The sequence below is a fragment of the Vipera ursinii genome (genome assembly GCF_947247035.1).
Source record: "Vipera ursinii genome assembly, chromosome: 3".
Classification (NCBI taxonomy): Eukaryota; Metazoa; Chordata; class Lepidosauria; order Squamata; family Viperidae; genus Vipera; species Vipera ursinii.
The window spans coordinates 112,064,003-112,080,052 of NC_139516.1; the positions used below are offsets into that span (position 1 = coordinate 112,064,003).

General features: G+C 42.6%; 1 protein-coding gene across 7 annotated transcripts in view; it reads left to right on the plus strand.

Annotated features, from left to right (window-relative positions):
- LOC310639146 (uncharacterized protein) overlaps window positions 1-16,050 on the plus strand; it is a 35,209-nt gene that overhangs the window by 12,867 nt on the left and 6,292 nt on the right. For 2 of the 7 annotated variants that reach the window (XM_083360611.1, XM_083360610.1), the window contains exons 3-5: window positions 10,054-10,113; window positions 10,908-11,092; window positions 11,176-11,241. In XM_083360611.1, coding sequence (XP_083216737.1) covers window positions 10,096-10,113; window positions 10,908-11,092; window positions 11,176-11,241 — 269 coding nt within the window. In that variant the 5' untranslated portion in view covers window positions 10,054-10,095. Of the gene's footprint in view, window positions 1-3,829; window positions 4,358-10,053; window positions 10,114-10,907; window positions 11,093-11,175; window positions 11,242-16,050 lie in introns of those variants that run through there. The other 5 variants (XM_083360612.1, XM_083360613.1, XM_083360614.1 and 2 more) reach the window with 5 other exon arrangements.

Here is a 16,050-nt window from a genome sequence, read left to right on the forward strand (position 1 = left end):
TGCTCATCACTTGTCTGAAATGGTATATGGTCTTCTGTCTGAGCAGGGGGTTGGACTAGAAGACCTCCAATATCCCTTCAAGGTCTATTCTGATTAATTGATTGATTGACTGCAGCATTGCTAGCATAACAAGGCCTATGTGGAAGGGAAGGGATGCCTTATTAGGAAAGTGCTCAGACTTCCATGCCCAACAGTTATGGGCCATAGTCTGAAGGTAGTTGGGAACTCCTGGGACCTCACTGAATTCAGACAGCCTTTCCTTGCCTGTGGTGTGACCTGAGTTAGATCTTTCAGGGAGATTCCCCGCCACAAGGCTGTTGGGAAGGACTGTGCAGATGATGTGCTCCCAAATAAGACAAAATGTAATTTTAGCCTACATCAGCACTGTTTCCAAACGATGGTTCTAAATTCTTAGAATTTAAAGAGTTGAATATAATTGAGATTTTTAAAAATGATGGAGACACAATTAACACTTTTCAAATAGCTGAAAAAATCAAGACCTATTCTCTATTGTTTCAGAGTATAGGACATGGCATAATGACAGAAATATTAGGAATAAAAAGTTTTAATGGTAAGAGAAGCAACAACAGCCAGGAAGCAGAGACTAAGGAAGTTTCTGGGAAATGAACTAAATGAACTAAAACAACAAAAAAGATACACCCCCCCCAAAAAAAAGGAAAAAGAGAAAAGGAAAAGCAATTTCAAGAGTGGTGCGAGAGAAACTTGAGGGTGCTTTATTTTTGAGACTAAGAAAGCTGAGGAGTCATAACTTAAAAAAAGATGGTGCACTAAATCATAATCCAGAGAATGGTAATAGAAAGTAACAATGTCATCTGCCATGGAAATCTCCTTTTACTAAGAACACTAGTGGATAGACATGATACATTTGAGCAGCTGAAATCAAGCTGAACACAATTGGCTATCAACTGCCAATCACTGGATCTTTCAATTAAAATACCTCAACAGTGTGAATATTGTTGTGGAGCAGGGGTATCAAACTGGCAGCCTGTGGGTTGGATGTTGTTGTGATTCAGGGTCAGCCTGTGGGTTCGGCAGTTGGGTCGGACGATTCAGAGGAGGAGGGGGGTGTTGAAGAGCTTGCTGAGAATAATATTGAGGCTCCACAGAGCCCTCAGCCAGGCCCCTCCCATCTGGTCACGACACAGACCCAACTGTGTGAGCCTGACAGCGTGGATGAAGATGACCCACAGCTGGCCCTGTTCAAGGATGCCTGACGCAGGAGGCAGTCAATCAGAAGTAAACAGAGGAAGGCAATGGGGCACCTTGGAAGAAGGCAGAGAGAAGCCACGCCCTGAACCGTTTAAAAGGGGAATGTGTGGGAGGGCTGGTTTGCTGAAGGCAACCGTTTGAATAGCTCCTGTTTCATGGTTCGTGTTTGCTCTCTTTGCTCTGTTTATGTTTTTATGTTAATAAATTTGGCAGGCTTAGTTCCAGCCTCTTGTAAAAGGGGTTGTCCCTGTCTTTTCTGCAGGGCCGGTAGCAGGCTGGTACAGAACAGATGTGTCCCACACAGGCCACACTGACCCGGCTCCGCAAATGCAAAAAAAAAGTCAGTATACAACACATGATATGATCAAGTTTGATACCCATGTTGTGGACGAACAGTTGCTGTTTCAATATCACAACCCCCTAATCTAAGGACCACAAGGCTGTTCTTCTCAGGAATGTGACAGACGGAACAAGTTTTGACACTGTGAGAACCCTTCCTTCTGAAAAGTTTGTCCATCTCTTATCCTCCACCAGTAGGGCCTGCAGATTTTATTTTGAGTTTAGAGTCACATATACATAGCTTTTCATAGAAGGGGTAAAAAAATACACCTTCACTATGGATGCTCATAGCCTCTGAATTATTCCAAACATATCCGGCTGTAAGAAGCTGATGACTCAGTCCCAGTTGAGGAAGACAGTACTATCAATCTACCAGAAGAGTTGGAAGGGACCTTGAAGGTCTTCAACCCCCTGCTCAAGCAAGAGACCCTATACAATTTCAGACAAGTAACTGTCCAGTCTCTTCTTAAAAAACTTCACTGATGAAGTACCCACAACTACTGGAGGCAAGCTGTTCCACTTGTTAATTGTTCTCACTGTTAGGAAATTTCTTCTTAGTTCCAGGTTGCTTCTCTCTTTGATCAGTTTCCAACTAGGATTTTTGAAAGATATCACATATTGCATCTGCAATAACATCTGCCAGCTCCTTAAGAACTCTGGGATGTAAACCATCAGGTCCCAGTGATTTATATTTGTCAAGATGAGATAGGTATTCTCTAACCATTTTCTTGCTTAATTTTTTTCCTAGTCTGTCTTTTATGGTTAGTTTTCGGTAGGTTGGACTATAGTGTCAGAAACTCCTTCAATCTTTCTTTTTTGGGGCTCTGTAATTATGGTGGGAGGGAGGAAGTTTGTAGCCACTGGGAGGGGGCTTCGGGCTATACTTCCTCTGTATTGTTCTTCTTCAACTTTGGTGTGAGAAGGAGAATGGAATGTCCCAGGGGCCATCTGTCTTATCTCCAGTCAATTGTGAGATCTGGTGAAGCGCCTGGTAACCGTCCCTTATCAGCTCCAGTTCCCATAACAACTTTGCACTGTGGATTGGACAAACACAAACTGGACAGTTGGGCTATGGGGTGGGGTTTTGTGAAAAGTTTTAATGTAGCAATTTGTGCAGGAAAACTTTAGATCTTGCTTTGCTCTCTTGCTATCACTATCTCTCAATGAAAGGTCCTTTTCAAACTGCCTGCTTCAAGAGTTCTGCTTTCTTGGTTGAGGCAGGACTTTACATATAGTTTCTTTTTGTGTGAAGACTGATGCAAAGAATGAGTTAAGCAGCTCTGCCTTCTCTCTACTGCATATTAACTTTCTTGCCATCTTTTCTCTTTAGTGGACTGTTTCCTTGACTATTTTCTTGTTATTTATATGTTGAAATAACTTTTTTAAAAATTATCTTTGACGTTTGTTGCAAGTTTGGGTTCGTTCTTAGCCTTATCTTTCCTGACCTTATCTTTGCAGATTTGGGCTATATCCTGGTATTCCATCTCAGTTACGTTTCTCTCTTGCTAAAACCAAAGGTTTCAGCTGTTGCAAGAAAAGACAGACATAATCAGCAGACAATGCAATGTCAATGGCTATTGCACACTAAAACTGTAAAACCTGGCCAATTTGATAATAATTGAGTTTTGTTAAAACAGGTGGTTTGCCAATAAATATGCAGAAATCTAACTGATCTCCAAAGGGAAAAAGTGCCAACTTGTTTAGTAGCCCCCAAAGGCATTTTATGAAAACAACAACCACCACCCCTTCCCCCAGAAATTGATGTCCTTCTCCATCTAATGAAGGCAATAGTTGAGCGGGACCACAGAACGAAGGCCAAACCCAAGTCATAATCGGAAATTTTAGGTGTCTGAAGGCTGCAGCCGCGCAAACTGAACCTACGTAGGACTAGGGTTTTGGAAATTGAGGAGTTTGCCGACGACAGTTCAATCGCTTCCTCGCACGACGTTGTCGGTAAGGAAGGCGAACCCCACAATCGGTTATGACTCACGGACTCAGGAATTCTGGGAGTTGAAGTCCATAAAAGAGCCAAGGTTGCCTACCCCTGCCATAGAGGGAGCAAGGAGGTTCTTCAGCGGCGCATGCGTCGTTGTTAGTCCCGCCTCCGAAGTGCAGGATGCGTCTTGGTAAATTTCGACAAGCGGGAGGTATTTCCCCGCCCCTTTTGCTTTCGGATAGGGAGGAGGACAGCCAGCGGGAGTCTGGGAACCAATCAGATTCGGCGAACTGGCTTCCTGAGGCGGGACGACGGTGAGAGTTTGTATTTTCTCTGTAGAAGCCTTATTGTTCCTCTCTGCCCGCACTTGGTCTGTCTGTGTGTGTGCGTGTGTGTTTGCGTGTTTGCGTGTGTGGCGGTGGTGGGGAAGCGATGCGTTGATTCGCGAGGAGGAAAGGCTCGTTTTCGCCGCCGTAGCTGGCCCAGGCAGGCCTCGGCAATGTCCGGAAGCAGGCCATCGCCGCAGCACCCTCCGGCCGGGCCGGGTGCTGCGGCCCCTCCGGGCTCCTCCTCGACCTCCTCGGTCACCACCTCGGCCTGCTTGGGCACCGCGATGGCGATGGCGACGGGCACATCAGCGGTGCCTTCGCGACCCGTGTTGGTGGCGGCCGCTGTGTCTGGATCCTCCTCCTCCTCCTGCGGCGGGGGCCTTTCTCGCCTGGCGGGGACCCGAGTCGGGAGCGGCAGTAGCACAGCCAGCAGCGGCAGTGGCGCCAGGAAGAGGCCGCTACTGACTCCGCTTTGCAACGGCCTTCTGAATTCCTACGAGGACAAAAGCAACGATTTCGTATGGTGAGTGGCGCGGGACGGGTGGGGGAGGTGCTGCTACTCCCGTTGTTGTTGTGTTTTTTGGGGGGTGGGGGGAGAGCAGGGCTGCGGGGTGGTCGTGGGGTGAGGCTGGGGGTGCAGTCGCAGCAAGGACTCGGGTTGCTGTAGATCTAGGCATCTCTTCCAAGCGCCACCCTCCCCCTGGTTCTTAATACTGGCCTACGGTGGTGCCTCGTAGCTCGGTGTTGCTGGGATTATGTAGGTCTTCAAACGTGGCCCTTTTATGACTGGTGGACTTCAACTCCCAGAATTCCTCACCCAGTGTGCCTGGCTGAGGAATTCTGGGAGTTGAAGTCCACCAGTCATAAAAGGGCCAAGTTTGAAGACCCCTGATGTAGGAGGAGCGTTAGCTCCTGTCCATGCATGGGAAATATGTGACCCACATCAAAATATTGGGGCGTAGAAGAGAGAAGGGAATGATCACTCAGCGAATTCGTGATTGATGTAAGATTTTAGCTATGGATTTGATAACTTTGTAAGATTTAAGCTCTGGATTTGATAATTTTCTCTCACACACACATGCACACCTGCGATTTAAAATTAGCTGATTGGCAGGTGGGGGTGGGTGGGTGGGTGTGGGGGGTAGACTTGATATGTAGTAGACTTCATATGTATGTAGTAGACTTGATATGCTAGTAGACTTGATATGCAGTGACACAAGAGCGCTTTGCTGTTTGTAACTACATAGGGAAACAGGATTCTTAGTCACTCTGCTGGTTGCATATAGGTTTGCAAAAGAGGAGGAGGAGGAGGAGGAGGAGGAAGAAGAAGAGATGTATTCTCTTTGAATGGAAGAAAGTCATACATTCTGACATTTTGGAAGTTGATTTTTCTAGTAGACGTTAAGGTTTCAGCTGCCCTGCATTTTCCTAAAATCAGATTATTACAAATTGACCAGGACTGGAATTTCTGTGTTGGCAGCAGGATTCTGTTTTGATTATTGAGTGACGGTAAGAAAAATGGTGTTTTCAGACATTTCTATTATCCGTTCTCTTTTCTGAAATTGGCATAGAATCATGTGGTGGGTTTATAGTGCTTCACCAATTAATTCAGCCTGTTTGCCTTAGAGCACTATTTCAGCAAAACCAATCAGTAGGACTTCTTGAACTATCCCTGACAACAGAGGCTTTAATCTACATTCCTTACAGAAGATGCTTGTGCAAGGAATGTGTCTCAGACTTGTCTTTTTTTTTCTAAAACAGTATGTGAGTTGGGCAATGTAAATTTAATAAATTATTATTATTAAAGAAATCTTTTAATTCATAGAATAGACATTTTAATTTAGGTCCCCAAGTCCCTGATCAGCAAATATGCTTAACAGTCTTCTGGGGACTAGTGGAGGAGGGATAGACAAGGCTGAACACTATTTCTATGCTAAATAGGATAAAAGCACTTTGACCAGCTGCCTACTTGGTTATTCTTCATAAATTTATGTAACCTCCTTTTAAAACATTTAGATTGCTGGCCATCCTTATGTCTTGTGATATCCAATTTCACAGTTTAGCCATGACCTAAATGAAGAATTATTTTATCTGACCTGAAACTATTTAGTTTTATTGGATGGTTTGGATTTTAATGTTACAGGACCTAAATAAAAGAATTAATCCTATGTAACTTCTCTTCAACATGCATGATTCTGTGTATCTATAGTATGTACTGAAATCTTTTTTCCCCATTTATTTTCTTCCTTGGATAGTTATTCCACCTAGGTTAAAACAACTAAGTTGCCCCTTTCTGGATCTGTTTCGACATTGTGTAACCAGAGCTGATGACTATTAATGTTGAATCATAGAATTATAATATGTTACAAAATTTATTATAGGTTTATTTTGCAATGATCTACAAGTGAAAACATCTGCATAGTAGCTGTACTGTTAGCATCTGTATCAAGTCATCTATCACAAACCTAGTATCTTTTTTTCTGATTAGCCATCACCAGATCTACCAATTGTAGAAGGTCTACTCTAGAAAGTTTTGCTGTAGTGTGAAAGTCTTTATCCTTACTTACATTCCATCTTAGTTCCCCTTCCTCTAATTTGTATGTACTATTAATCAGTTGACTGACGTGCCTCAAGAAATTTTGATGCTCCATCACTGGAGGATTTAAAGAAGAGATTGGATAGCCATTTTTTTAGAGTAGTATAAGGTAGCATTCTTGAGCAGGAGACTGGACTAGAAGACCCTTCCAACTCTGTTTTTCTGTATTCTGGAATCCTTTGCTTATTGTTCTAAACACTTAGCAAAGAACTTTAAAACAAATATAACTTATTTTGCAGAAAAAGTTTATTCTTTAAGAAGATTTGTTATTTTATGTGCAATTTTGTATTTAATTACTTTACATTTAGTAATATTCTCTACAAATTTACCAAGAACAGACATTAAAGCAACCAGTTATTTTGTTTAAAAAAAAACTTCCTTCAAGTCCTTCCTTAAAATTAAAAGTTCTTAGACAAAGATGTCAACCTTAAGGAAAGGTTTTCTGGATTTGATTAATGATTAATTTCTGCTTTGAAAATACATTAATTTCCAGAATGGATTTAAATAAAGATATAACTGCTAGTCTGATTTCTTTTCAGATTAAATTTCATTTTAAACCAGATAATAATTTGGTGAATTAGTACCACAGGAGATATGTATTTTTGGCTTCATGATGTTTTGTCATGCTATATCGGGAGAACAAGAATCATCAATGGGTTTTTAACATACACTTTCATATTAAACTTTTATATTTTTGTTTTCTTTGAACAATTAACCAAAGCAATATTGCAGCAATGTGTAGTTTTGAACTATTAGCCTTAATTTATTTTTTAAAACTTAAATTTCAGTGAAATCAATCTTAAAGCAAATGTTCATAAGCTATTTTGTAAACAAAGAGGACTAAAACATTAAGTTCTGGGAAGGGAGATAGTATTGAGAAGATATTGATGCACTAGAGCAGTGATGGCGAACCTTTTAGAGACCGAGTGCCCAAACTGCAAGCCCAAACCCACTTATTTATTGCCGGATGCTGGGTGGGCATGGCCCATTGTATGGGAATGGATACAGTGGTCACAGCAGACTGGGTAGGCGTGGCTGGGGTGGGCATGGCCACCTTGCTTGTGGGGAGGGACGCCTGTGGGGGCTGAGCAGGACTGGGGGAGATCCAGGGGGTCTCTGGTGGGTGGGGCGATGGGCAGAAAGCTCATCCTGTGGGGTGAGGCGAGGCAGGGGGCAGGGCGGAAGTGTCATAAACTTTCCCACCTCCCACGTGGACATTTCCTCTCCTGAGATAAGCCCGTGTGCACCTTCACGCATGGTCTGGCAATGTGGAAGTACAAGCGTTCAGAGAGAAACACCTCAAGAAGAAGAGCGTGCATGTACTCCTCTACCCGGCCAGGGCTTTTCCAGCCCTGGCCTCTTCTCTCAAGGAATCAAACACCCTGCTTCCATTGAGACTGTGGCAGGGGGCGGGACCGGTGGCCTAGCAAGGGAGACATGGAAGCGGTAGACAGGCCAATGCATGCCAGCAGCAACAACAGTAGTTCTGCAGTGAAAGGGGTGCATGCAGTTTGGGCGGTGTCGTTGAAGGTGGGGGAGTGGCTGCTTCCTGGAAGATGGGGATCAGAGTCAGCTGCAGCAGGCAGGGGATAATAAAAGCTTAAAATAAAAGTAAAAGTCTAAAAAAGGGCCGACAGTTTCTGACCGAGGGGAATGCACTATGCAAAATGTGGTAATGTCGATCAGTTTGGAAAGCTTGAAAAGGAAAGTTCCTATTCCAAAGACGGAGAAATATAAGTTAAATCAAATTACTAAAGTGGCATGTTTTATAGTTTGAAATTAATACAGATGAAGTCCCTCTCTATTATTCTTGAGCAGTGGCAAAACTGTCCCAATACGTTGTGTGACGTCACGTGATGTTGCGAGTTTGACATGTCTGTTCTAGATAGTTCTAAGAATTGCACCCAAAGCTTTCAGGAGCCCCATGTTGGCCCAAAGCCTACACCCCTTTTTAAAGATCAAAAGTGGTTTAAATTCACATAAGATCATAGAACTACCACTTCACTATGCACTTAAACGGGCTTTAAAGTTAACAGACAGGCTTCTTTAAGACATCTTTGTCAGAGACCAACTTTTCAAAATTTCCCAAGCTTCTTGAGTTGTTTTCTCCTTGAGGATTCTTGTCCATGGAATCCTCCCCAAGCTCTCTCTTAAGTTTATTGAAATTAGCTCTCTTAAAGTCCAAGACTGTAGTTTGACTGCGTTCTATTGCTTGTCTCTGTTAGTGACAATTAAGTCCAATATGGCTGACCCCCCTAGCTCCCTTCTCTACTTTTTGGGAGACAAAGTTGTCTGCTAGGTTTGTCAGGAATCTGTTTGATCTTCCACTTGGTGTAGAGTTTGTCTCCCAGTTGATGTCAGGGTAATTAAAGTCCCCTATTACTATTGTGATGTGCTTCCTACATACCTAAGTTAACTGACTAACAAAAAGTTCATCTATTACCTCTGGGTTGGGTGGCCCATCGTATACATCTATGGCTATGTCATTCCCCCCCCCTTTTATATTGACCCAAATGCATTCAAGATAGTTTTCATCATTGTTGTGCTCTATTTCTGTAGAGATGTAGTCATTTCTTACATAAGAGAGCAACTCTACCTCCTCTTTTATTTGGTCTAAAAGGTAAAGGTAAAAGGTAAAGGTTCCCCCGCACATGCGTGCTAGTCGTTTCCGACTCTAGGGGCCGGTGCTCATCTCCGTTTCAAAGCCGAAGAGCCAGCGCTTGTCCGAGGACGTCTCCGTGGTCATGTGGCCGGCATGACTAGACGCCAAAGGCGCACGGAACGCTGTTACCTTCCCACCGTAGTGGTCCCTATTTTTCTACTTGCATTTTTACGTGCTTTCGAACTGCTAGGTTGGCAGAAGCTGGGACGAGTAACAGGCTCTCACTCTGCTACGCGGCACTCGGGATTCGACCCGCAAAACTGCCGACCTTCTGATCGACAAGCTCAGCGTCCTAATCCACTGAGCCACCGCGTCCCTCCTTATTTGGTCTATTTCTTTTAAATAATTTAAATCCCTCTAGCTGTGTGTTCCATTTCTGGGTTTCATCCCATCAAGTTTCCGTAATGGCAACAATATCATTTCAACTAGTTCTTGACATTGAGCTGGAAAATGGGGTTGTTTTTAATATATTTTGTTATGCAAAAGAAGTATCTTGCTTGGATGTGTTTTCTGCCATAATTTAAATAATATTAAAATTAAATTAAAAATAATTTAATTACTTTTTAGAAAGCATCAATTTCCTCATTTTTAACCATTTTCCTATTTAAATTAAAAGTGTGGTACCTGAGATAACTTCTATCAATCACTTTTTCCAGGTACATACATGAAGAAATAATTTGTTACTTGGATGTGTATTTAAATGTCTTCTGTATCATATCTTTTAAGTGTCCGCATATTTTTCTAGATTTTTCTTTAGATTTTAAGTCATATAAATGACTGGCGTTTGGTCTCTGGGCTTTCTGTTAAGAGATTCGTAGAGGCTTCTCAATGCTGGTGGTGTGTAACAAATGTTTAATCAACTATTGGGTTCATTCCCTTCTCTCTGCCTCTTCCATTAAAAGAAAGGATGTTTGTTTATAAACCTTCATCAGTATTTATATGCTTTTCTTTCCTTTTCAAGCCCCATCTGCTTTGATATGATTGAAGAAGCTTACATGACAAAATGTGGACACAGTTTCTGGTAATGTTGCTTGATAAAACTGTTTAGCAAGAGAGATTTATTTATAAAATGAAAAAGTATGAACTAAAATTAATTTGTTAAATGGCAGGGGTATCAAACTGGCAGCCTGTGGGTTGGATGTTGTTGTGATTCAGGGTCAGCCTGTGGGTTCGGCAGTTGGGTCGGACGATTCAGAGGAGGAGGAGAGGGGTGTTGAAGAGCTTGCTGAGAATAATATTGAGGCTCCACAGAGCCCTCAGCCAGGCCCCTCCCCCCCTTCTTGAAAATTCTGGGCCCACTTCTGGAAACTGTTTTGAATTGGAGTTCATGCTAATTCTTGGTTGGTTTCTTCTTTGCCACATTAGCTAGTTTCTTTGGCCACATACAATACCAATAACAGTGACATAAAATTTAGATGGTTCGTATTTTGTGTCAGATACTGTGTTTTACATTTCCTAAACAAATTAAAGCTAGATATTTCTTTTTCTACTCCAGCATAAATAATATTTATTTCCTCTATTGAATAACGAAAGCAGTAAATTGGGAGTTGGACATGTGTGTGCAGATACTGACATGTATGGATTTTAATATGCAGAAATATGCTTGTCTACACTCCAGACTCTTCTCTTAAAGAGGAAGATTAAACTAATATCCTCTTTACACTGATATCATAGAGAATTTATGGAAAACCTATGGAAAACAAATTCATGTAATTCTTCTCCTTGTATATCCTTAAGGAAATTTTCTTAATGAAGGAAAATTTATCAAGCAAACATCTGATTCACAATTTATTTTATGTTTTTTATTCTTCACAGAACTTGCAGGTTTCCAGGCATCCTGAAAACATTAAGATGCATGTGGGCCACAAGGAACCAGCAGGCCACGATTTAAGTTTCAAGATACGTTCCCATCAGGTACGCAATCTAGCATCTGAGGAATCTTTTGAGTGTGCATTACCTAGAAATATTTCATGTCATAATAAGAGGAGAAGAAGCCCAGGGTGAGTGGGAGGAAAGTGTGTGGAAGTGAGTGGGCTGTTATAGAAATATATCCCTGACTTTTAATGTATTTTGGCTTTTCCAGATTCTTCAGACAAAAACCTCAACGACTAGAAGTGGATCTGAAGAGAGCAAGGGAACAGAGTTTTATGTAAGTTTTGGCACAGTTGAAAATGTCTTTATGTGGTACAAAGACATTTTAGATATCCTCTCCAGAATAACTTCTGAAAAGTATTTAGTAACAATTTGCTGTTTATTATCTTCATGGATTATCAGCCATCAAGTCAGTGTTGACTCTTAATGCTCACCTAGTTTATCTTGTAGTTACTTATTATGAGATAATCACAGCTTAATCCTACCACGTTCACACTTTAAACACAACTTTCATAATTTTTACATTGACAATGGGATTGGCCATTGTATCAAATAAATAAATAAATAAATAAATGTATACATACATACATACATCAGCAGTGGAATTTCAGAGAGTTTGGCATTTCTTACAATACAGTCTGATTACCGAGTAGGAAGAACACCGCATTCAGTGAAATTATAACTGTAAAGACTTTACTTCAGAGTAAAGGTAAAGGTTTCCTGTTAGTCATGTCTGACTCTAGGGCACAGTGTTCATCTCGTTTCTTGGCCGAGGGAGCCAGCATTGTCCAAAGATAATTTCCATATTCATGTGGCCAACATGGCTATACATCAAAGGTACATGGAATGCTGTTGCCTTCCCACTGAAGTGGTACCTATTAATCTACTTGCATTTCCATGTTTTTGAACTGCTGGGTGGGCAGGAGCTGGGGCAAATAATGGAGCTCAGAGCTCACCCCATTATAAGTGCTGAAGTCCTCGAGCATATTAAGGAGGATATGGTGGCAATTGTTCATTTCTCACAAATGAAAATAATTGGAGGGACATTTGTGCTAGCTACAGTGTCAGGATCCACCCCAAACCACGTCTTAGGAAGACAAAAACTCTTGGAGCCAGGGTTTTAGTCCAAAAGAAATCTTTACTATGACATGCTCGGTTGTAGGAAATGAGACAGGGCTTAATATTTCCACGATGTAAACCCTTATAAAGAGTTCCCGTTTTAACCCCCCTTAATCCCCATTTGGTCAGTCCCCCCCATCCTTCCTCTCGTATCATCCATCTCGTGGGAAAGAGGAAGTTAGGACCCTTTTGTTTATTGCTGTCTACCGTGACAAAACCCAGATGCTAGCCCCCCCTTTTGTTTCCCCAGTTCAAAAGGCTTCTCCTTTCCTTTGAAATGCCTATTGCCGGTTCAATACACATCTATCCTCTTCTCTTCGGGAGATGACAGAATCCATGGGATAATGTTTGAAACATTCCATTTATGAATATGATATAAATGGATTCTGACAGTCCGCTCTCCTTAGAAGAAAGATGTGTCCATCTGTAGGGGGGGAAAAGAAAAGAGAAGAAAAAATAACATGTGTAAATGTTAACTCGGTTTGTTTGGATATTCTGTATGAAATCTCTTAAGCAGCTTTGGTGCTTTAACGTGGTGTTTGCTGACCCATTCATTTTCTGAGGAGGGGAGGTGTTTCCAAGCCACTAGATATTGAGTTGTTCCATGATGTCTCCTGGAATCCAGAATTTCCTTCACCTCGAAATGTTGTTCTCCTTCCACCATGATGGGAGGTGGTGGTGGTGGAATTTTTGTTCGTAGGGGAGATTGTTGTTCTCTCTTTATTAGACTGCAGTGAAAGATTGGGTGTATTTGTCTAAGATTTTTAGGTAGTTCTAATTCAACTGTTACTGGGTTTATGATTCTTTTAATTGGAAAAGGTCCAATGTATTTTGGTCCTAGTTTTTTACAGGGTTGGAGAGACTTAAGGTATTTTGTAGACAGATATACCATCTCTCCCACTTTGAACGGTGTGGGATCAGATCTTTTCTTGTCTGCCTGTGTCTTGTGTGCTAATCTAGCCTCTGTTAATGCTTTTCTGACAATAGGCCAGGTGTATTGTAACTGAGCAATCCATTCCTTTAGTTCTGGAATTACCGGTTCTTTTGGAGTTAGATCAGGTATGGGGTTGAAGCTCTGGCCTGTGGCTACTTGAAAAGGAGTGTAACCTGTGCTGGAGTGAATTGCGTTGTTATATGCCACTTCTGCGAAAGGCAGCAGGTCTGTCCAATTGTTCTGCTGAAAATGTACATAACATCTTAAATATTGTTCAAGTACAGAGTTAGCCCTTTCCGATTGACCATTACCCTGAGGGTGATGACTAGATGTCAGTCCTTGGGTGGTTCCTAACAGAGATAAAAATTCCTTCCAGAATGCTGAGGTAAATTGCACCCCCCTGTCAGATATGATGCGTTGTGGTGCTCCATGCAATCTGTAAATATGTTGTACAAAAAGTTTTGCTAATGTTTTTGCAGTAGGAATTTTTGGGCAAGGTATGAAATGGACTTGCTTAGAGAACAGATCAGTAACAGTCCAGATAACGGTGTTTCCGTTGCTTTCTGGTAGTTCCACAATAAAATCCATGGCTATTTCTTTCCATGGGGCTGAGGGATTCGCCACTGGTTGTAACAGTCCTGGCGATTTCCCTTGTAACCTCTTGGCCATTGCGCAAATTTGACAGCTACCCACATAGCTTTCTATGTCCTTTTTCATAGATGGCCACCAAAATTGCCTTTTAGTTAAGTGTAAGGTTTTTACAAAGCCAAAGTGTCCTGCTGATTTTGTATCATGGCACAGTTGCATGAAATTGATTCTCTGTGTGGCAGGTATATATAGCTTCTCCCCCACCCATGGCAGTCCATCTTTAATTGTGCACACATGTTTATTTTTCTGGAACCATTCATCACTTTCCAAAGATTTCCTGAATTCTATTCCAGTTTGGCTATCTACCTTCGGCTTCATTTTTTCTTGTGCCCTGGTGGTGACTGGTGCTGCCAGTTGTTGTTCCGGTACAAGTGGTTTAAAGTCAGTAACTCTTGTGCTGTTATATTGGGGCATGCGGGATAATGCATCTGCCAGGAAGTTCTTTCCCCCCGGTAAGTGTTTGAGTGTGAAATTGAATCGGTGAAAGTGTTGGGACCAGCGGGCTTGCTTAGGAGTGAGCTTCCTGGGCGTTTTTAGTGCTTCTAAATTTTTGTGGTCAGTCCAGACTTGGAAAGGTATTTTATTTCCTTCCAAAAATTGACGCCAAGTTAATAATGACCACCTTAATGAGAATGCTTCCTTCTCCCATATTGGCCATCGTTGTTCAGTTTCTGTAAGTTTCCTGGATGTATATGCGCAAGGTTGCAACGCCCCCTCATCATTTTCTTGTAGTAATACGGCTCCGACTGCTACGTCGCTCGCATCTGCCTGTATTACAAAAGGTTTGTTGGGATCTGGGTGTTTAAGTACAGGTTCTGCAGAAAAGAGTCTCTTTAGCCTCTCAAATGCTGCTTGACATTCCATTGACCATTTCAGAGGCTGGCTGGGTTTCACGGGTGACCCCCCCCTTCGTTTTCAACAAATTTGTGAGGGGCATGGCTATTTGGCCAAATGCAGGGATGAATTGGCGGTAGAAATTTGCAAACCCCAGGAAACTTTGCAATTGCTTCCGTGTGCGGGGGGGGTGCCCACTCTAGTACTGCCCTGACCTTCTCTGGGTCCATTTCGATGCCCTCTGGGGATATGCGATATCCCAGGTAGTCGATTTTTTCCTGATGAAATTCACACTTCGATAATTTAGCATATAAATGGGCAGCTCGCAATTTCTTCAGGACTGCTCTGACTAGTTTGATATGTTCCTCTTTGGTTTCTGTGAAGATAAGGATGTCATCGAGGTAAACCAGGACCCCCTTATATAGGTGCTCTCTCAGTACGTCATTAATTAATTGCATAAAGACTGCGGGGCCCCTTGCAGTCCAAATGGCAATACTTTGAATTGATAGCACCCCATTGGGCAGTTGAATGCAGTTTTCCATTCGTCTCCTTCCTTAATCCTAATACGGTAGTATGCTTCCCTCAGGTCTAGTTTGGTAAAAATCTTTCCTTTCGATAGGTGGGATAGCATATCCTTCATTAGGGGAAGGGGGTATAGATTACATTCACTAATTGTATTTAGGTTCCGGTAATCTACAACCAAACGAAAGGAACCATCCTTCTTCTCCCTGAACAGAACCGGGGCGGCTACTTTGGGTTTGGCGGGCTCAATAAATCCTCTTTCTAAGTTTTTCTTTATGAATCTTTCCATTTCTGCCATTTCCCTTGGGCTCATGGCATACATCCTGGGTTTTGGGAGTTTTGCCCCAGGTTTGAATTCTATGGTGCAGTCTGTGGGGCGGTGGGGGGGGAGCTCATCTGCTCTTTCCTCACTGAAAACCTCAGCCAGGTCCCTGTATTCCTCCGGTATCTCTGTTAGCCCCTTCTCTTCCCCCACTGCTGCTTTTTCCTCCCTCTGGGTTGGGGGGGTGTTTGGGGGTTTTACGTTTTCCTGTTCCCCTTTTGGGAAGTTGAGTTCTGCAGTCCTCCAGTTTATCCCGGGGTTCCATTTCTTCAGCCATTCCAGTCCTAAAATCATTGGGCATGCCATGCCTGGGGCCACTATAAATGTTATGTCTTCCTCATGGGACCCCAGGGACATGTGGAGTGGTAGAGTGGCTAGGGTAGCTGGTCCCCCCCCTGCTATAGACCCGTCTAATTGACTGAAGGAGATTGGTTGTTTTAGCCTCCTCACTGGGATGCTCAGTTCCTCCACCAGCGTTGGGCTGATGAGGCAGCGGATGCAGCCAGAGTCTATCAAAGCTTTTATTTCATTGGCTTTTGGTGCAGAGGAAGCTAATATAGTTACTGTCTTAAGTATGGGTGGAAGAGGTCCACTTACCAAAGGTTCTCCCTCTGAGCTGTCTTCCGAGGTGTCCACCGCCCCTGCAGTGTAGGCCGGAGTCCAATCCCAGGTTTTGGCAGAAATTGTGGACTCTACAGCCTCTGTCC